The following is an 18,570-nucleotide window of genomic DNA, read 5'->3' on the forward strand; positions in this document are numbered from 1 at the left end:
GGGTTCTTGGCAATGCAGATTACTTTCACATGGATAATAACTCTGGCTTTCAAAGACTGGCACCAATATATTTTCTCACAATAAATTCTGCTTCAGGCATCACTTTGGAAGCCAAATCTGTAGTTGGGGTAAGCTGGCATCATTCCATTGATGTCAGTACCAGCTGATGATCTGGTCCTGGAAAATTGCCTATTTTTTGTAACTTCCACATGCTTCATAAGACATATTTTGGGGATCAGGAGCAGTGATGATATCAACCTGATCCTGAGGAGCATGACATGAAGTAATCTACAGCTGGTGTGAGTGAATTTTTCAAGTCATAAAGGGTTTGGCTTATTGCAAGATTTGGCCATGATATGGCAGCAGGAATGCCTTTAAGTTTTCTTTCTGAGGTAAAACATAGTAATTCCATCCTAAAGTGAATAAAAGAGCAAAGCTCAAAAGATAGCTTTAGTAGGAAGGGGTGAGGTAATCCTGAGCCCCATACAGATTGCATGTTGGGTTGGGGTTGTTCAATGCTCCTCAGGATGAATGCAATTACATACTGAGTAAATGTTTATCATTTGTAATGTTCTTTCTTGGCTTGAGCCATCTGTTTCAGAGACCACAACCTCTTCAGTATGTTGCTTCCCATCAGCTGAGATCAGCTAACATGCTTGAACATGATTAACCACTACCATTCATGGGGATGAGTCCTATATGCCTCTCTCCAAGATATCTTTTCAACTGTTATAAATAGGCACAATTTCAATGGTGTGAAATATTTTGCATTCTGAAAATGCTACAATAAAGTGTAAATTTAAGGTATATTTTTTTTTACTTTGTCATGATAGTATCTATTAACTTTGCATTGATTAACAATGATAACCATCAATTCCTCACTTTCCTACCCTAAAAAAAACTAAATAAATTGAAACGTCTTACTTTTGGCTGGTGAAAAAAGATCAGTATGTTTCTGAACCATTGCAGTACTTTGCCTGAAGAAGGCAAATTTTGTCTTTCTCAATACTCTCAGGCACTGCATTTCTGCCCTGGTCTCTCACTTCTGCTTCTGTTCTCATACTGGCAGCACTGCCAGAGCTGGAACTGTGAGTTTGGGTGACAAGTGACAGTGCTCACTTCAAGATGGGAATAAGCACTGAGGATCTCTGACAGAGAAATAGTGTTGTAGGTCAAAGTAGGGCCTAACATTGAAAGTGCTCTATGGGGGGACAAAAAGAGAGCAAGAGAGAGAGAGGTCTTTACTTAGAAGCAACAGAGACTTAGTTAAGTTAAAAATTCCTACTTACAGCTCTGTAGAGATTCTCTGTGTGTGTACAGGGAAGTGTCTAAAGACTAACATTTACCATTCAGTTTGTCTTCCATTCAGCAAGCATTTCCATGTCTTTTTTTTAGTAGAAACACAATTATAAAAGTTTTTAAAAACACCCTTTAAAATTTTTTATGTTTCTTAGATTTACCTATTTACCTGTTAATAACATACACACATGCACATGACAAAAAGAGATTGCACAGACAAAAATCCAGAAAGCTAAAACCGTAACCTAATGTATTTTTAGGAACTGATAATATATACTCATAGAAATTACTAAGGAATTCTGGAAAAACAATTTTTGAGATCACTTACTAAATTTACTGAAAATATGTAATAATCTGAGGGTAATATAGAGAAAATTTTAAACACAAATTGAGTGCCTGAATTGCTGCTGGAAGAAAAACAAAAAAAAAAACCCAAACAAACACACAACCACCCCAAAATATCCCAGCCAACCAAAAAAAACCCACCCCAAAACAACACCCCCCCCCAAACAAACATCAACAAAAAAAACCCCAAACCCAGCCCAAACAAAAAAAAACCAACCACCCCTAAACAAATAAGAAATTATTTTACATACTTGGCATAAATTTATATCTAAAAATAGACAAAATCAGAAAAATAATAGAATTCTATTTCAGGGGTAAGTACGTAGCCACCTGAATTACTAAGATACCATGGATTTTTGTTGTAAGCCTGCTCCACAACATTCTAGGCTAAACCTAAAGTGTTGAAGCCAATGACAAACCTCTTATTCACTAATTGAAGCCAAGATTTTATCCCATGAGGGTTGGTATATATAGTAAATATTTATCTAGCAGAATAATCTTGCATTTGCAGAAATTATCTTTCCAGTATTAGAAAGTATGTCCAATAATTGTATTAATGGCAAGGAACACTAGGTCAAATTGAAACAGCAAAATTCTCAAAAAAATCATAATTTCTCCCTATATGTCAATAGAAAATTTTGTGATAAAGAAGAAGACTGATTTTTTGATACTAAAAATACTTAAAGATGCATAAACCAGGGCTTTATTTCTTTTAGGAGCAGGTCAGAGTTTCAAAATGCCCTGAAGCCACATGAATATCCACTAAATGAAATGCAGTGTGCATAAAAAATTTTTGCACGATAACAATATCTTTTAGGTCAGTCATTCTTACTTTCATGCTCCTTTTTCTGCAGTATATGCTAGTTCCCTTTATGGTTCAAAGAATGCCTAAGCATTTACTACTTACTATTTCAGAAGACATGGTGCTATAAATGCAGGTTCTAAAGTATTGTGCTAGCTGACAATAGAAAACTGGAAACAGAACTGATCAGCTCTGCTTATAATATTTCAATTAAGGTGAAAGAACATATTACTGTATTTTAAAGACAGAAGGAAAAAACTGCCAGAAAAAAAACCCCAGCCTTATCCAACTGGATCTTTTAGTTTATGGTCACTGTTTTACATGTTCTCAGCAGGGTTTAGAAGTTGGTTGTTTGGAGGGTAAGAGGGTTTTCTCACAGTCTAGATACCCAAATGCTGCTCCTCTTCCAAGAAACGGAGGGATGCAACTCCTCTATATCACAGGAGTGCCAACTACTTTTATCTTCCTTAGGTGATCAAGAGTGTATGGGGAATCATGTTATGAATCAGTGATAGACTGTAGGCACTGCTGAGCAAAATTAACCGGTGACTTGCATCAGTTGGCATTTCGGGCAAAATCTCTCAGATCCAGACTAGTTGTTTTAAAAGCATTATGCAACACATCTTAAATAAATTTCTAAACAATATTATTGTGCAAAGTGCAATCAAATCTAATCAGTTTGGCATTAATTAAGCTCTAATAATATACTCTAGTCTCTCTCCTAAGTAGTGTGATCCGTTTCCCCTTCACACAGGTAGATTGGAAAACGTTACGGTGTCATCATAATTTTTAAACATACTGAGAAAATGACAGAGCTGCAAAATTAAAATAAATGATTAATGGCATTTTTTTCATGTTTTGTACTAATAGGTATCACTGAGGTTTTAAATTAATAGAGCTGTCAGCTCAGGGTTGTTACAGATCCAGTGCAGAACTAAAATGGAAATTATGTATTCCACAGATACCTAAAGATGACACTTTGGAATATTTTAAATTTTAATTAGTAGGTGCAATTGTTTTCCCCCTCCTCCCTAAAACCACTGCAAATTAATTGGCAATTAGTCACAACTAATTCTTTTCTTAACAATCTGAACTGGAAAAAAAGGTGCACTACATGCTAGAGTATTTGTCTGGGGTGCAGAAAGCACACATGCAGTAAATTGCTTTGTCAATTACAAAAACTACTGTTGTGAAATTAAGAAAAAAAATATGCATACATAAACAAAAATAATTAAAGTGCAGTGTACCTGTGACCACAAAAAATAATGCCCAGCTGCAAAATAAAATGTTAAAAACTCCATAAATCAATCTGGCCTTGGAACAGAATACACACTGCTGCTCAGAAGGGAAAAAAGTGCAGCCTTTTCATATAACATCAAAAATCTTCTCTAGTGAATTCCATTTCTGGGTTAACTAAGTAGCAATTGGCTAACATTCTATTGAAATCAGCCACCATATCTAGGACCCAGCTCCTGTTTGCTCTAAAGTGGCAAATGCAGTAGGTCAAATTCTCTCATTATAAAGAACTGATAAGAAAATACTGGTACAACCAAAGACATGGAAAGAAGATACTTTACAGACAGTCCAGAATACAGCTGCAGCTGCTTCATGTGATGTGTGATGTATTGGAGACAATGGATTCTATAAAAGCAAATCTGTAACTCTCTTTTAGTTTTCTCATCTAGCTCTGCCACATAGTGATTATTAACAAAAGCTTGGTTTGGTTTGGTTTAAGTTCTTGTTTCTCTCTGTATTTAACTACAGGACAGTAGGATTCCTGGGCCCTGGCTCATCACATCTCTAGGGACTAAAAAAATCACTCATTCAAAACTTATTTTTAAGGTGCATTCAAATTACAGTATTTTGGAATACTAATTTTGTGTAGCATTATTCCATGACTTACTCCAAGTAACAGTAAACAATCAGGAAACAAATCTGAAATACTGTGTCTCAGATACCTGTGAAACTGTGTTTCTGGCACTCCCTTAGGTGAGCTCTGACTTTGGGTTTTTATTTTTGTTTCTTTATTTAAGCAATATTCTTGCATCTTCAATAGATATTTCTTCTACTTTTAATCTAGTGCTTCTAGAAGCTTGACACTCTTTCAGATATCATGCCAAGCAAGTCAGGAATAGATGAAAGAACATAAATTGCAGTTATTTCTAATTAGGATGGAACATTGTTATAGATTTTTTTCAAAACATTGCTAATAATTTATGTAGCTAAATTGAAAGATTACTTTTCTTAAAAAAAACCCTGATGGCTAAAGCTAGAAGTTTATTGAATTAACTTGAGAGTCTTTGAAGTTTCATTACTATTAATGACCTGTTTGGAGATCAGGTGAAACCATAGATATCTTTCATGTTGCTATATTTGTCTGGGAGAGCTCTGATAGAATTTCCTCCTCAGCTAATCAGACAAGATGTTTAACATAATATTAACATTATCATCTTTCCTTCTCCCAAAGATTTTTCTATAAAAAAAACAGTGAAAACAATACAATTTGATGCTAAGATGCTTCATCTTATTATCCCAGAGCAGAGTGACTTTGTTAGATGCTGCATTCTTTGTGTGTTCAACATACTGAATAATTCTGGATGACAGATTTTTACACCAAGCCACTCACACTTTTAAGGATGCACAGAACCTATATGAGTCTGTACCTGCTCTCCTGTACGGATGATAGGTGCATAAGCAATGTATCATAAAAGATTTTAAATGAAACACACAACTATTTGTTTACTCCTAAAATTGACCACAGGAAAAATCACAGATCACAGCTTCTGGAGAACCACTGCTTTATCTACAACATTCAACAATATTTTCTCAGAGCTCACAGTATCATTTTGGAGGAGCATGGCCCCCATATGCATGAGAAAGGACAGTGTCAGCAACTCATGCAGTTTGTGTGAAACTTTTTTCCCAGTCAGAAAGGAGAAGCCACAAAGACAAACGTTTTGGTTCTTTCAACAAGTATACTTCCAGGCCTGCATGTACAGGCTGTATCCTACACATAATAGGGATTTGAGGCTGAACTTGTTTTTCTGAATAGGCATAACAGAAAAGTAGGAAAATTTTGATCAGGTTGAAATTAATTTCTTAAAAAATCATTTGGAAAATACTCTCCTTTTATATCAAAACCTGAAGCAATTCAGAAAAGTACTTTTGAGCTCAAGTACTTGGAAGCTGGGCAAGAGTTGATTCAATACATGCTGATTCTATGAATTTCTTTCTCACTTAGTCTCTGTAATATTTATAGGTCAGTCCTTAACACTACTGAACTTAGATGACACTGAAGTTCCTAAGATACCAAAAAAAGGTATGTTATTTCAACTTCATAAAAGACAGTTGAAGGGGAAAAAGAGCAGGTTTTGGTTTTTGTTGGTTTGTTTTTTTGTTTTTTTTTTAACAATAGCTTTCTGGCTGGAACACAAAAGAATCAAAAACCTGAGGCTCAGCTGCTGTGTCTCACTGATGTGTGTAACCTAACAAGGTGCAGACCCTTCTCTCTCCTAAAACTAGTGAGATGATGTATCCAAACAAAACTGCAGCTTTTTTTCTTCAAACAACATAGCTAGTAAACTAATAAGTGCCTTGCCTCAGCATCCTAATGAGAAAAGAGGTAACCTGGGAATGCCTCCCCATGTCTCTGCACAATGCAGGAATGGCAGCATCTTTATATACAGGCCTCAATTTCTTGTAAGGACTAGAGAAACTTCCTAAGAGGCAAAAGGAAAGCCAAATTATGACCAGTGTCCCAGGGAACTACATGTAGAGAGTTCTTTATCCTGCCATGATGATTTTTTCATTGTCATTTAAAAATGTGTCATTATTCATTTGCTTTCATTTTGGGAGAAAATGGCAGGTTTTTCTCTAAAAAAGACAAACCTCACGATTTTTATATTGGCCTCCTTATTAAGTTGCCTGAAATTTGAGCTCTTGCTGGCTCAAATGACTGATTACATAGCTGACTAAGCCTAAAGAATTATTTTGATTTTCTGGGGGTTTTGTATAGACTCTGGCTTGGATACACATCACAGATATCACCCTGGTATTTACATGATCAAGTACGCTTTTGGCTTCCAAACAAAGATCACTGTGAAGCACAAACTCAGATATCAAATCCTGATCTTTGGTTGAGAGAAACCTGATATCCACCTATGTCTAAGGACATAGGTGGGTATTATCTTCCTATTAGCTAAGGAAGAATTCCTAGCTACTTTGCAGAAAACTTAAAGAAAAAACTCTGCTGTAGTTAGAATTAGTGGGGAGGAAAGAGGTTGGACCATACATGTTTTTTACTTTGTAATATGTAGAAAAAAGAGTGTGGCACATTATACACAGATGCAAAGAGCTATTGCACTGAATACTGAAGCTCCTCAGCAGAAAAAAAAAAAAACGCCACAAAATGAATAAAATAACACAAAATAATATTTCTATATCTAAATTCCTGGAAATGCATTGGTATAGCAAATAGCCCATGTATTTTTTCCTCAAAGTCTAAAGAAGTACATTCAACAGCATGGTTTGCTTACACAGCACCAAGTATATTCTCATAACAATGATATAGCAAAAATAATAGGTTCCTCAGAAGAGTATATGCCATTTCTATCTCCTTTAAAACAGGACAGCAGTAATTATCAATAGTAATTTACTGTTTCCTTAGGGCAGTAATTGAAATGTAAGAACTGTCTCTTTTTCCAGGTTTGTTCTCAATTGCACAGGCACTTTCTGCTAGCATTATCAATCAGATAACAGGGATTCTGCACAGACCAAGCATCAGGACAGAAAAAAAAAAAAGCACATGTTATTGCCAGCAACCTTCCATAAGTTCTCTTCTGTAATCTGGCAGCTGAAAAATTCCATGTCTTTTTCCTGAACAAGTAACTGCTGGGTTCAGTACTGTTGCTCTGCACTGAGCCATCATTGTAGAAGAGGCAAAGTTAATGATATCTCTTAACTCCAAAAGGTTTTCTGCAACAAATCTCATAAAATCCCCACGGCTCTGCCTTCACACAGTATGTGTTTTTATGGTTCTCCTCACATTGCAAAATCTGAGCACTTCCCTAGAAAATGAGAACTCAGCATCTTTCACACTGTTCAGCTGTACACTATGGTGTATCTGGTAAACATGAAGTACCACAACCCTCTTCTGCCATCCTAACCCATATATTATCAGTTGCATGCCTATTAGCACCTTCCTCAATATTATCCCTTTTATTTTTTTGTGTAACCTGTAATTCTACCAGAGACATAAAACTCATTAAAGGAATCTAGTACCCTTTTTTTTTGAAAATTGCTCCCATTTGTAGTGGGATTTCTTCCTTTTTACAGTACTATTTTGTCATACTTATAAGCTGCAAGGCTACAGCAATTCATCTACTTAAAAGTACAGGTCTTCTCTAGGGAACCAAAATTATAGAACTTTATTTTAAAACATATTGATGTGAATACACAAGACAATAAAGAACTTGGATTTCTTCAGCCTCCTCTCTGAATGCTTGGTTAGCCTCTATAATTTATTGGAGAGAGATGAAAATGGAGAGTTCTTACAGATACACCTTTCCTTGCATCATCTTTAAAGAGTCACTCAAAGAACCTTCTCTGAGAAAGTTCCTATCCTATCCTAGGCCATCCCAACCAATGCAGATTGATGTTTGTATGCCCTCACTTCATATGTGTGGGTACTGAAACAAGAAACTATTAATTTCCTTCATTTCTCCTTAAACTGTAAGGACTGAAAAAAAAATATTAGTCCAATTGCATAATTGAAGCAGAACAGTTAAGACTTCAGCTTTATTTAAAGCTTTCTTGATATGAACTCTCAAAAATACAATAGAAAACCTTTCTAAATTTCTAAGACTCATATTAGTTACCTTTTACATTTTAGCATCAAAACAAAGATTGAATTTTCCTCAGCAATAGAGAGCCTAAATCTGATACACCATCATAAATAAATGGTCATATCGGGTAAAGGAGTACTGAGACTGCACTCATCAACTATTTTCCAAACTTCTGAAATAGATGTCTTTTTATTCCCCTCTAACCTGTGTTTGAATTCAGAATGATAAATTGAAAATACAGGGAGTACTGAAGTATATAAAAACAGTCTGTGAAGATGTTATTTAAGAAAATTTAGTTAATACTGATGAAAACAGTTGTCTTCTAAACATAAGAGAAATATTTCTACCATTGAAAAAGAAGAGAAAGAAAAATGATCAGTTGCAGTTACCGTGCAAGGAGTTTGCATCCAAGGTTCTCCATCTATCTGCATAGGCAGAGACTTGCTGGTCCTAAAGGCATAAAGTTCATAATATAAGAAAAAGAAACTAGAAAAAAATTGATAAATGTATTTATTAAAAAGGCACATATGTGAGGGCATACAGATATAACCCTGATTCACCCTAAACTCCTATGAAACTTCCAGTATGACTCAATATGCTTACGAATGTAGCATAGTCAACTTAAAAAGCTTAGTCTAATTTTCAACACACAAAGCAAAAATATGGCAAAATATTAACGTATCTTGCTAGTAATACACTACTCTTTCATGGAAGAAGAGTCTGTAATTTGTGAAATAATGAGTGAATGACACAATAACTTCAGGAACAAACCTTATTAACAGAAAAGACCAATTTGTGCTTTTTTATATAATTTAGATTGTATTAGTATATAGTATATAATTATACTACTGTAAAGGAAATAAGAAATAAATGTTAGGTCTATCATCACCACTTCCCAGAATCACTGTGTCTGAATTAGACAGAACAGTCACAAAGAATGAAGTTTGCACTATACTCAAAGTGTTTAACATGCCATGTTATGAATTTAAATTGTTAGCAAAGGGGTGCTGACTTCCACAAAAAAGATACAGACAGCATTCCCTCTCTAGTTCTGGACGTCACATTAAGAAATGTGTAGCAAAATGAGAACAGAAAAACAAATGTACTACATTTTTGGTCTTTTCCAACCCTGTATTTCTGCATTATAATAGTTTGCACACAAGACTATTAGAAATAGCATGGAGTGGATAAATCTAATAATGGAAAAATTAGTGACTCATGTTGGTCAATGGAAATTCTCTGAATTTGCTTTGGATATTTGGGTTGGATATTTTTTGAAAACAAACTAACATTTCATGGAATTATCCACTATCACCTATGGCCATAAATGGAGGAAGGGAAAAACGTTTAATAAGTTCTCACTTTATAGTTTGGGAAGGGTTCCTACTTATTTTTATATTGCTAGTCTTCTTTTTTAGGCTTACAATTGTAGGGTTTAATAAATTTTGGAAAATTCTTCCTGAGGAATTCTCCACTGAAAAAGAGACGGTCAATTCTTTTTCAGTCCTTATTTAATCCAAAAGATAGAATAATTACTTTGTCCTTGTCCTAATTCAGATTTACTCTATTGTGAATGTTCTTATCTTAGAAATGATAAAACACAATGAAATTAGAGTACTCCACCATCATCGGCTCACACACATCAACAGATTTAATAATAGTGGCTTGTCAGAATTCAGTAAATAACAAATAAATTAAAAACAGAGCACTTTGACTTCCACAGATCAAAAAGTGCTTTACAATTACTAATTACACACTACTATTCCCTGGTGTGGTATGCATTATAAATGGGTTAAAATGTGACAAAGTAATGCTAAATTACTTTTGGCTTGAAATTGCATGGAGTATATGTCAACAATAAACCCCAAGATGTTCATGCCTTATTCCTTCTGCTCCAAATGCTTGACAACAGTTCCTCATTGGACAAAATGGCACTTGAATACAACATGTGAAGATTGAATGTAAACACCTTCTTTTTGGTTTTTTGACTCATTTAAAGAAAGGAAGATGTATGGGCACAGAATGTGGATGGAATACATTCATTCCATATATAAAAATGATACTTTCACAAGAAATAATAATTATAATTAATATTATATTAAACTACAAACAAAGTCAATACATAAAACTCTTCAGTTTCACTCCAACACTGCAGTGTAAATTAAAGCTGCTGATACCTGATGACAACAGATGAGCACTGGGCAAGCCGTCTTCCAGCACTTTTCAGACCTGTGTAAATCTGTCCCATCTCCATGGCTCCTTCCAGACCCACCACTTCCATAAGCTGGTCACTTAGATCTGCAAAAGTTGAAAAAAATCCACATTTTGTCTTGACAGCACTTTGCAAGCAGTCATATTGACCAATGAGAACTGTCAGAAGACAAACTGGTACTAAAAGATACGGAGAACAGAACTGGCAAAATGACTATTCCTAAGGAGAATTACAGCTTTAAGTTGGAGACAACTGGGCCCTGCTGTCACACAATTCTACAATATCCTAACAAAAATTATTCTGAAATAGAATAATTATATCCATGGTTACATGAAGACTAAAGAAATAATTTCATTATATGAGAAAATAGAAGATATTCCTTCATTTTGGTTACCTGACACACAAAAAATGAGATGTTTACACTGCAGAAATTTATGCTTTTTATTTATTCAACAGATATTTAAAATCTGTAAAGAAAAAGTCAGTGCTCCAGACCCTACTGGATCCTCTTCTACACAGTACTTTTGAGACAATGTGTACAACTCTAATTCAGCCTTTACATGCGTGCATTATTATGATGAGATTTTGCATTGGATCAGTATCTTAATTAGTACACAGATGCAATGCAAAAAGGCAGAAAAAAACATTAACTATCCACCTAGCCTTCCAACTTTGTCACGCTTGTTTGCACTCAGTTATCTATTTTTTGTTTCTTTTTGACTAAATAGTACTTTGGCATTAAACGTTAAGAAATATTTAAATAAAAATTAGTTTACTTGACTTCAAGGAGTAAGGAAAAGTTCTGTGTAGAATTTCAGGTACAAGCAGATACCTAAATAGTAATAAGCAGTCTGCTTTGAGAAGCAACCAAGCAAGGTAATGAAATACTATCCAGAATCAACTAGGGTGTTTTGCATGAAATGTTTTATATTCTCCTGCATAAATACATGGTGCCAAGATCAAAAGGACAAGAAAAAGAAACATTTCTTTTCTAGCTGTATAATGTGTGTATTTTATAAATTGGCTGTTAACATCAATGTTTCCAAAAGGTACATTGTTCAGTGAAGCAAAGCATTGAGATAAAATGTTAGAGTCTATCGTCACACTGAAAAAAACAAAGAAAAGAGACCACATTACTCTGTGTCTTTTAAACCCCTCAACCCTTAATGAAGGTAAAATTTCATGCTAAAAATCGTATCTATGAGGCTATTCCAAAGTTACAATGGGAGTCTTTTCTGTTCTCTTCTTTGGGCTTTCAATGAAGGTAATTAACTGAAAGAAGTACTGTGATGAGGGAAAAAATATATTAAAAGCAAATAGGATTTATGATCTGGATTATTCTGTTTCCAGCAGAAAATCTGATACTATCAAAAGCCTGCATTTTTCTTCTTATACTTTCTTAATATTTTCTGCTTTATTCATTTTCTCATCACAGTGAAATCAGTTCCATATAATAAAAATGAAGAAAAAACCAAACAATATTTTTGCCCATTAAGGGAAAACAATAAGACGGTCAAAAGTTTAAAATGTACAATATAATTAATTCTAGCTATATATTTTTATAGCTTGCATCCGTGTAACACATGTAAGCCTAATTTTGTATGTCTGGCTTTCCATTGCATTTTTTTTTCTTAAAATGTTTCCCATAAGTAACATTTAAACTTAAGTGAGATTTAAACAAATGCTGCTTTTCTTGGTAGCCACAGAGACTTAACTGGGAAAGAACTACTCATTTTCAAAAATTTATATATTATAAAGGCACATAAAACTTTTTAGATGTACTAAATCATTAAAATGTTTAGCCAAAGAAAACATCAAATTCCTATTCACTGGGCCATTAGAAAAGTATTATTTTTTAAAATGGAAGAATAAGTAAGAACAGATTTTTATTTCTGACAGCTCAGGCAATATGTGCAATATTCAGCATAGTGACATTTTCAGGGATATATATTTGATTAATAATTTTTCAGGAGCTGTGAGATTAGTGCCAGTAGCAGTAGGGTAACTAAGGGCCAAATCCTGCCCTTTGATCTATACTGTACTTCTCATTAAATGTGGTATATTAAACATTGGAAGATGGAACTGAACAATACTCTCATCTACCAAAAAAGTGAAGCCCGTTCAAAAACTTCACATTTGCAGTGGCACATTCCCAAAGTGGAGTTATTTTAGGCCAAATATGAATATTTTTAGAATCAAGCTTAAATTAGACATAACTTTCCTTCAGAAGCAATAAAACTAAAGCAAGTGTAACATGCAATTATTGACTGCATCAGTTCACACTCCTGCCCTTGCTGATATATTTGACCTGGTGCTTTTGCATAGTCATATCCATTTCAACAAATCCTTGAGATATATTGACTTTGCTAAGAACTAGAGTGAAAAGTGGAAAAGGGAATGTGTCTATTTTAGTCCCACTCTTCAAGGATGTTACATGGCTGTAGGTACACTGGTTGAATATAAAGGGTCACGACATAAACAACGGGATGATAATTCTTCTTAAAAGGTCTCCACCAAAGACATTGAGAGAGACTAAGCAAGCTCTGCTAAAGGAGATCTGATCTTCTATTAAATTAACAGATAGGAAAAGGGAAGTCATTCTTCATGCTGGTGGAAGTTTATCACTGATTTTTCAGAAAGATCAGTACAGGCCTCTGTACTGCTCAACATACACCCCAAAATAATCTGGAAATAGAAGTAGACAGTGAGTAAGGAAGATTCAATGAAGGAAAAACAAAACCCAATTATAAAGAAAGTTTAGGAATTTTACAGTACGGAGAAATGGGGCTTTATAAAGGCAGAAAGTTCAATATATGTAACTTAATGTCCATGAGGAGAAAGAGCACTCACTACAGATATGTAGACTGTTTATATATATATATATATATATATATATATATATATATATATATATATATATATACATACATATATATAGATATAGATATATAATATTTGGAAATAAATATGGCTATATGGCTTATTTTGCTGGACTATAATTGATACTGTCATGATGGAATGAACATTGTGGAGTTACTGTGGCAAGTTCTATGAAAACAGCAGCTCAATGCTCAATTTATGATCATCAAATACTGCAATTGGTACATCCATAAGGTATGGAATTTGTAGTTTCAGTTCACTCAGCAATGTAGAGGAAGAAAAATAACTGGAAATGACAGATGAACAAATGTGGTAACAAATATTGAGCAACTTCTGTATGAAAATAAATTAGACTAGTAGCCTCCAGGAAGTAAGGAGATGAATGGAGGAAAGATGATAAAATACTAAGTGCAACGGAGTAGGTGAAGACAGTAATGTAATTCAGTATTTCTCAAATGAAAGAACTGAGTTTTATAGTACTTCTAGACAAGCAGGAAATCCTTTTTACAAAATATCTTGTTATGCCGTGAGGCCACACTAAACTAAAATTACTTAAATCAAAAATGATACATATTCGGTAAGATATTTTAACAGAAGAGAATCACTTTGCTCTCTTATGCTTTATTTAAGTGCTTTATATAAGTTTGCTGTCTTATGCTTTATTTCTTATACAGGTAGATAGAGGTCAGATACTGAGCTGCACAAACTTGTGGGTTGATCTAGTATCACTATTCTTGCCGACTTCTTATGAATCTTATAAACTGTAGTGGAGAATAATGAATGCTGCCACTCACTAAACATCATTTGTCACTTAAAACAGTTTATAATGTGGACTTTTCTGCGACATGTATGCCTATTGTGCTGGAGAGCTCATTGTGAAAGTCACTCTTTTTGATCCTCAAATTATATTCTTGTGTATCTGTGTCTCTAATAACTATAAAGCAAAATATGTTATTCTTTTTAGGGACGCATTTCTTTCTTGTGTTTCTTCTGCATCCTACTGATTTTATTTCAAAGAGAAATAATTGGTGATTTTAGTGATAAAATTCTCCAATGCATGTTTCACCTATTATAACTAGTTTTAGAAAGTTTAAGTTTAGGAAACTAAATGTTAGATTTTCAAGAAGAATTTCACAGCTAAGAGTGAACAAAAGCAACTACCAGATACTGAGCAGTTTTTCTTTCTAACCAGTTCATTTAATCCTCATTGCCTGAAGAAGAGCTGAGGTCTCATAGGTAAGCTATCACAGAGAGCATCTCAGTCCATTAGGAAAGTGTTTTCTGACTGGTGCCTTGGGGTTCCCCAGTCCGTTTGTTCTACTTTGAGCTCTGTGAAAGAGCTGAAGGCTCTCGCTTGTTTTCTATGTGAATGAGCCATTAGAGTGTGTGGGAATGTTTTCACAGCCATGTCTCTCCTGTCTCTTCCACAAACTGAAGTACTTCACGTGTCTCCTCATATTAGCCCTGTCAGTAAACAAAGGCAGCTCTCCCAGGGGAGCACTGCTGTCAGCAGACGGTGACTAGGATGCAGAGGGGCATCTGACCCCTTGCACTCATTCCTGATGGGGAGATAAAGTCACTAGGGAGCTGACTGCCCATTTCTTCCCACAAGGCAGCAGGAGAAGAGAAGTTCAAACAGAAACTTGCACAAGTGGCAGACAAAACATTGTATGTGACTGTAAGCTCTTTACAGCCCTTCCCAAGGCCCAGAGAAACACACTTGAAGACTGAAAAGTTTCGTTTTGAGTTTACCTTATCCATTATCTCCACATTAGCTGAATGCTTCAATATTCAGAGTGAACACACAAGAGAAAAACACATTCGGAATTTATCTACGAAGATAAAGCAAGGAAAGCAAAACGGGTAGGGGGTGGGTGGGAAGAAACATGGTATGATTAGAAAAACTGATTTACATAGAGAAGTTTCCCTCTGTAATGGAACTGGTTTTGATATCCAATCTATCTTTGCAATATATAAATATTGCTGTCCTGGCAAGAGATTGAATGACTCTATTATAACTTGGGGTTACTGCACTCACTCAGGCACATTTGCATAAAAATACTGTTGGTCAGTGGTAAATCTGTCTCTGGCAGCACTTTGTCTTCGAAGAGAAGGGGCTCCACAGCTTACTAAATGTAATCAAACCCTAGTAATCATCACTCTGGAAATTTTTTGGTTCCAGTTAAAATACTGGATAAGAATTTGAAAGCTGGTATGATGCCAGAGGATCCTTGAAAAACTCCCAAGCTCAGTGTGCTGCACCACATGAATGCTTCAGTATCTTCCTAGAACACAGCATGTATTAAATCTCCAGTTACCCATTATGCAGGAATGTGAGGTTGCTTCCATATGCAGTGATAGGGACTGTTGTAAAAAAATGCTGGAAATGTGTTTAATGTCATAATATTTTCCTGATTTCAAATGAACACCTTTTTCTAAATTCCTGGTTACAAAAAATTAGTAAATCCTGTGCAATCTGTACATCCTGGGTTTTGTTATGTCTTCCTTTAGAGAAGCTACCTGAAGTAACATTTGCATTTGTTTATATCAGAATTGTATCTCAAGGCCCAGATGATGTCAATGCTCTGTTTTCTTACTGATTTGCAGACATATACAAAAGACAGCTTTCCTATCCAAGAATTTATAGACAAATAAAACAGCCAAAGCATTGGGGAAAAATAATATTATTATGTCCATTTTACAAAGTGAAAATTGTACACAGATATGTTTAGGTCCTGTAAAATATTTGTTCACATATTCAGCTGAATATATTGTGTGTAGACCCAGAAGATTCATAATATTACTTCTACCACATAAAGTTAAGCACAATAGTTTCCAGAACTGACCTGGCCAAGATCACATGTGAAGTTTGGAGCAGACACAGGAAATAAATCAGCAAATCCTGAATTTTAACATTCTGTTATCAAAAGTCTGTTCTCCCACTTAATGTTGACTTCAAGGATATATATCAAGTCCTACACCTATGGCATGTGACCCTGTTTTGAGTATTTTGTGTTGCTGAGTTTGCTTGTAAACATTAAAATCTCAGGTGGATGCATACATCTATTTCATGCCAGTATTGATTCTCTAGCTTTTATTCTTGTCTTCATATTTTGTTTTTCTAATATTAAAACAAAACAGAACAAGCTAAACCTTCCTCTTAGTGTGAAGGAAGATATATCTTCCTTCTGAGATGTAATTCTCACCCTGGAGAGATACTCAGATATGGTGATAATAAATTAGGCAGATATTTTATGTACATAAAAACACACAAAAATGCAAACACGTTTTATACCTCTGTGGACATACACAAATGATATATACTACCTACATTTAAGAGTATGTGAGAAATTCAGTATAATTTTGTTCCACCATCAGAATTGATGGTGCACTTAATAGCCCTAATGGGATAACGGGGTAAGATGCAAAAGTGCTAGTTTTGTCACTTAAAATGAAAGCAATCAATAAAATCCTCTCTCTGCTGAATTTAGTGGCATAATTCTTACTGATTTCAGTGGAACTCGAATTTCACCCAGTATCTTATCTTGCACCAGTCTAGCACACAGGCTCTATCCTCAGATGGAATCATTTAACAGACACAGCTCAGCCTACTACTGTGTAATGGATTTTTTCTGTGTACATTCTGTGAATCATCCCCCAATTCTCATTAATCACAGAATGATGAGTTTCTCCCCTAAAAAACAGAAGGACAAACAAGGAAGAATTAGTCCTTACAATTAAATATTTTATGAAACTTTTTAACATGCACAGAAGACCTTTGTAAAACTTTTCCTAAAGTGAACTTTTTTTCCCCCAGCTTAGTAGGGCAAAGGAGAGGTCTTCATAGCAACTTTTCTGATTAATGGTAAAAGAAGGAAAAAAAATCCAACAATCAAAACCCAAAACCAACCCAGCCCAGAGCATTCAAATAAAATCACTTCCGCTCAGAAATTATTCCCAAATATCAGTATTCAGGGATCTCACTTCCAGTTTGGGAGATCATTATGTATAAGTATTTTATGGTAAAGTTTGGCAGACATAATGTATTCTTTTTTATTGGATTTATGTTTTTAATAGTTTGAGGCACAATTGCACTGAACATGCTGCCACACCAAAAAGCTCCCCATTATTTTAATCTGTATTCTTTTAAAAGTTATTTGTTCAAAAGGATTTCACTGTGTTACTCTTATACCCCCTTCATCCAAGAGAACAAAAGCCGTTCTATGAAAGGAGTCTAAACTTGGACAAACCGTAAAAAAAGAAAAAAAAAAAGCAAAGTTCCTCTCTGTTTTTATCAAATTTGATTGCTGCAGCTGTTCCCAGTTTCTGTATTTTAAAAATAGCCTTATTCAGTGCCTTGTTGGCTAAAGGCCAGAGTACCATTAGAACATGCTGTACGGAAAACCTCTATTCAGTTACAGATACAGAAATATATTTAAGATCAGTGGGGGTCATCTGCAGCAAACACTTGTACGGGGGAAAATGGAATTTTAATGTGCTTGGACTGCTCACCACTTTTAACAGATATTTAAGAACTTCAAACCGGATATCTTCCTATTTGTATTGGTACTATCATATTACTGAGCATCAGGTACGATACAATATGAGCAAGATCATTTCAACTAACAAAAATAGATCTAATTCTCAAATTACTCCTTAGTAGTTCTGGCATTCACTTTAAATGGCTCCTAGTAATACTGGATATTTGATTAGCCTATAAAAGTGCCACAGACTAGAAAAGAAAAATAAAGTAATATTTATGGAAACGTATAAATCTGATCAATGAAAACCGGCTTTGAATTGTACATTTCTAGGAGAACTAGTACTAACACGGGATAAATGTTTCCTTTCTGCAGGGTTTCAAACTGTATTAACATCATTACCCCTATATTTATCCACCAGAGTTTTTTTGTCATCTGCCAGAAAGAAATGTTCACTCCATTTACATGAGTATTAAAACTACTTTTGATTAAGGTGGTAGAGTCTTTGGTCCAGAAGTTCAGAAAACCCCAAAGATGATCTTGATTTCTCTTGTTCTTCATGAGAACCAATTCCATTTTCTTCCTCTACTATGTTTGTATTCCATGGTATTTGGAGATCACACTATGCAGAGTGGATACAAGTTTTAGCAACAGCATTATTTACTTATTAACCAAGAACCTAACTCAGGAAAGTATTCTGAACATCAA

The 18,570-nt window shown here is 34.8% G+C and overlaps 1 protein-coding gene across 6 annotated transcripts in view; it reads right to left on the reverse strand.

Moving 5' to 3' along the window:
- Window positions 1–18,570, reverse strand: part of DGKB (diacylglycerol kinase beta) — a 334,152-nt gene that overhangs the window by 3,808 nt on the left and 311,774 nt on the right. For all 6 annotated transcript variants that reach the window (XM_038163165.1, XM_038163173.1, XM_038163184.1 and 3 more), the window contains 2 exons: window positions 10,467–10,587; window positions 8,679–8,739 (listed from right to left, as the gene is read on the reverse strand). In XM_038163165.1, the coding sequence (XP_038019093.1) occupies window positions 8,679–8,739; window positions 10,467–10,587 (182 nt within the window). The remainder of the gene's footprint in view (window positions 1–8,678; window positions 8,740–10,466; window positions 10,588–18,570) is intronic.

Source organism: Motacilla alba, chromosome 2, assembly GCF_015832195.1.
Source record: "Motacilla alba alba isolate MOTALB_02 chromosome 2, Motacilla_alba_V1.0_pri, whole genome shotgun sequence".
Lineage (NCBI taxonomy): Eukaryota > Metazoa > Chordata > Aves > Passeriformes > Motacillidae > Motacilla > Motacilla alba.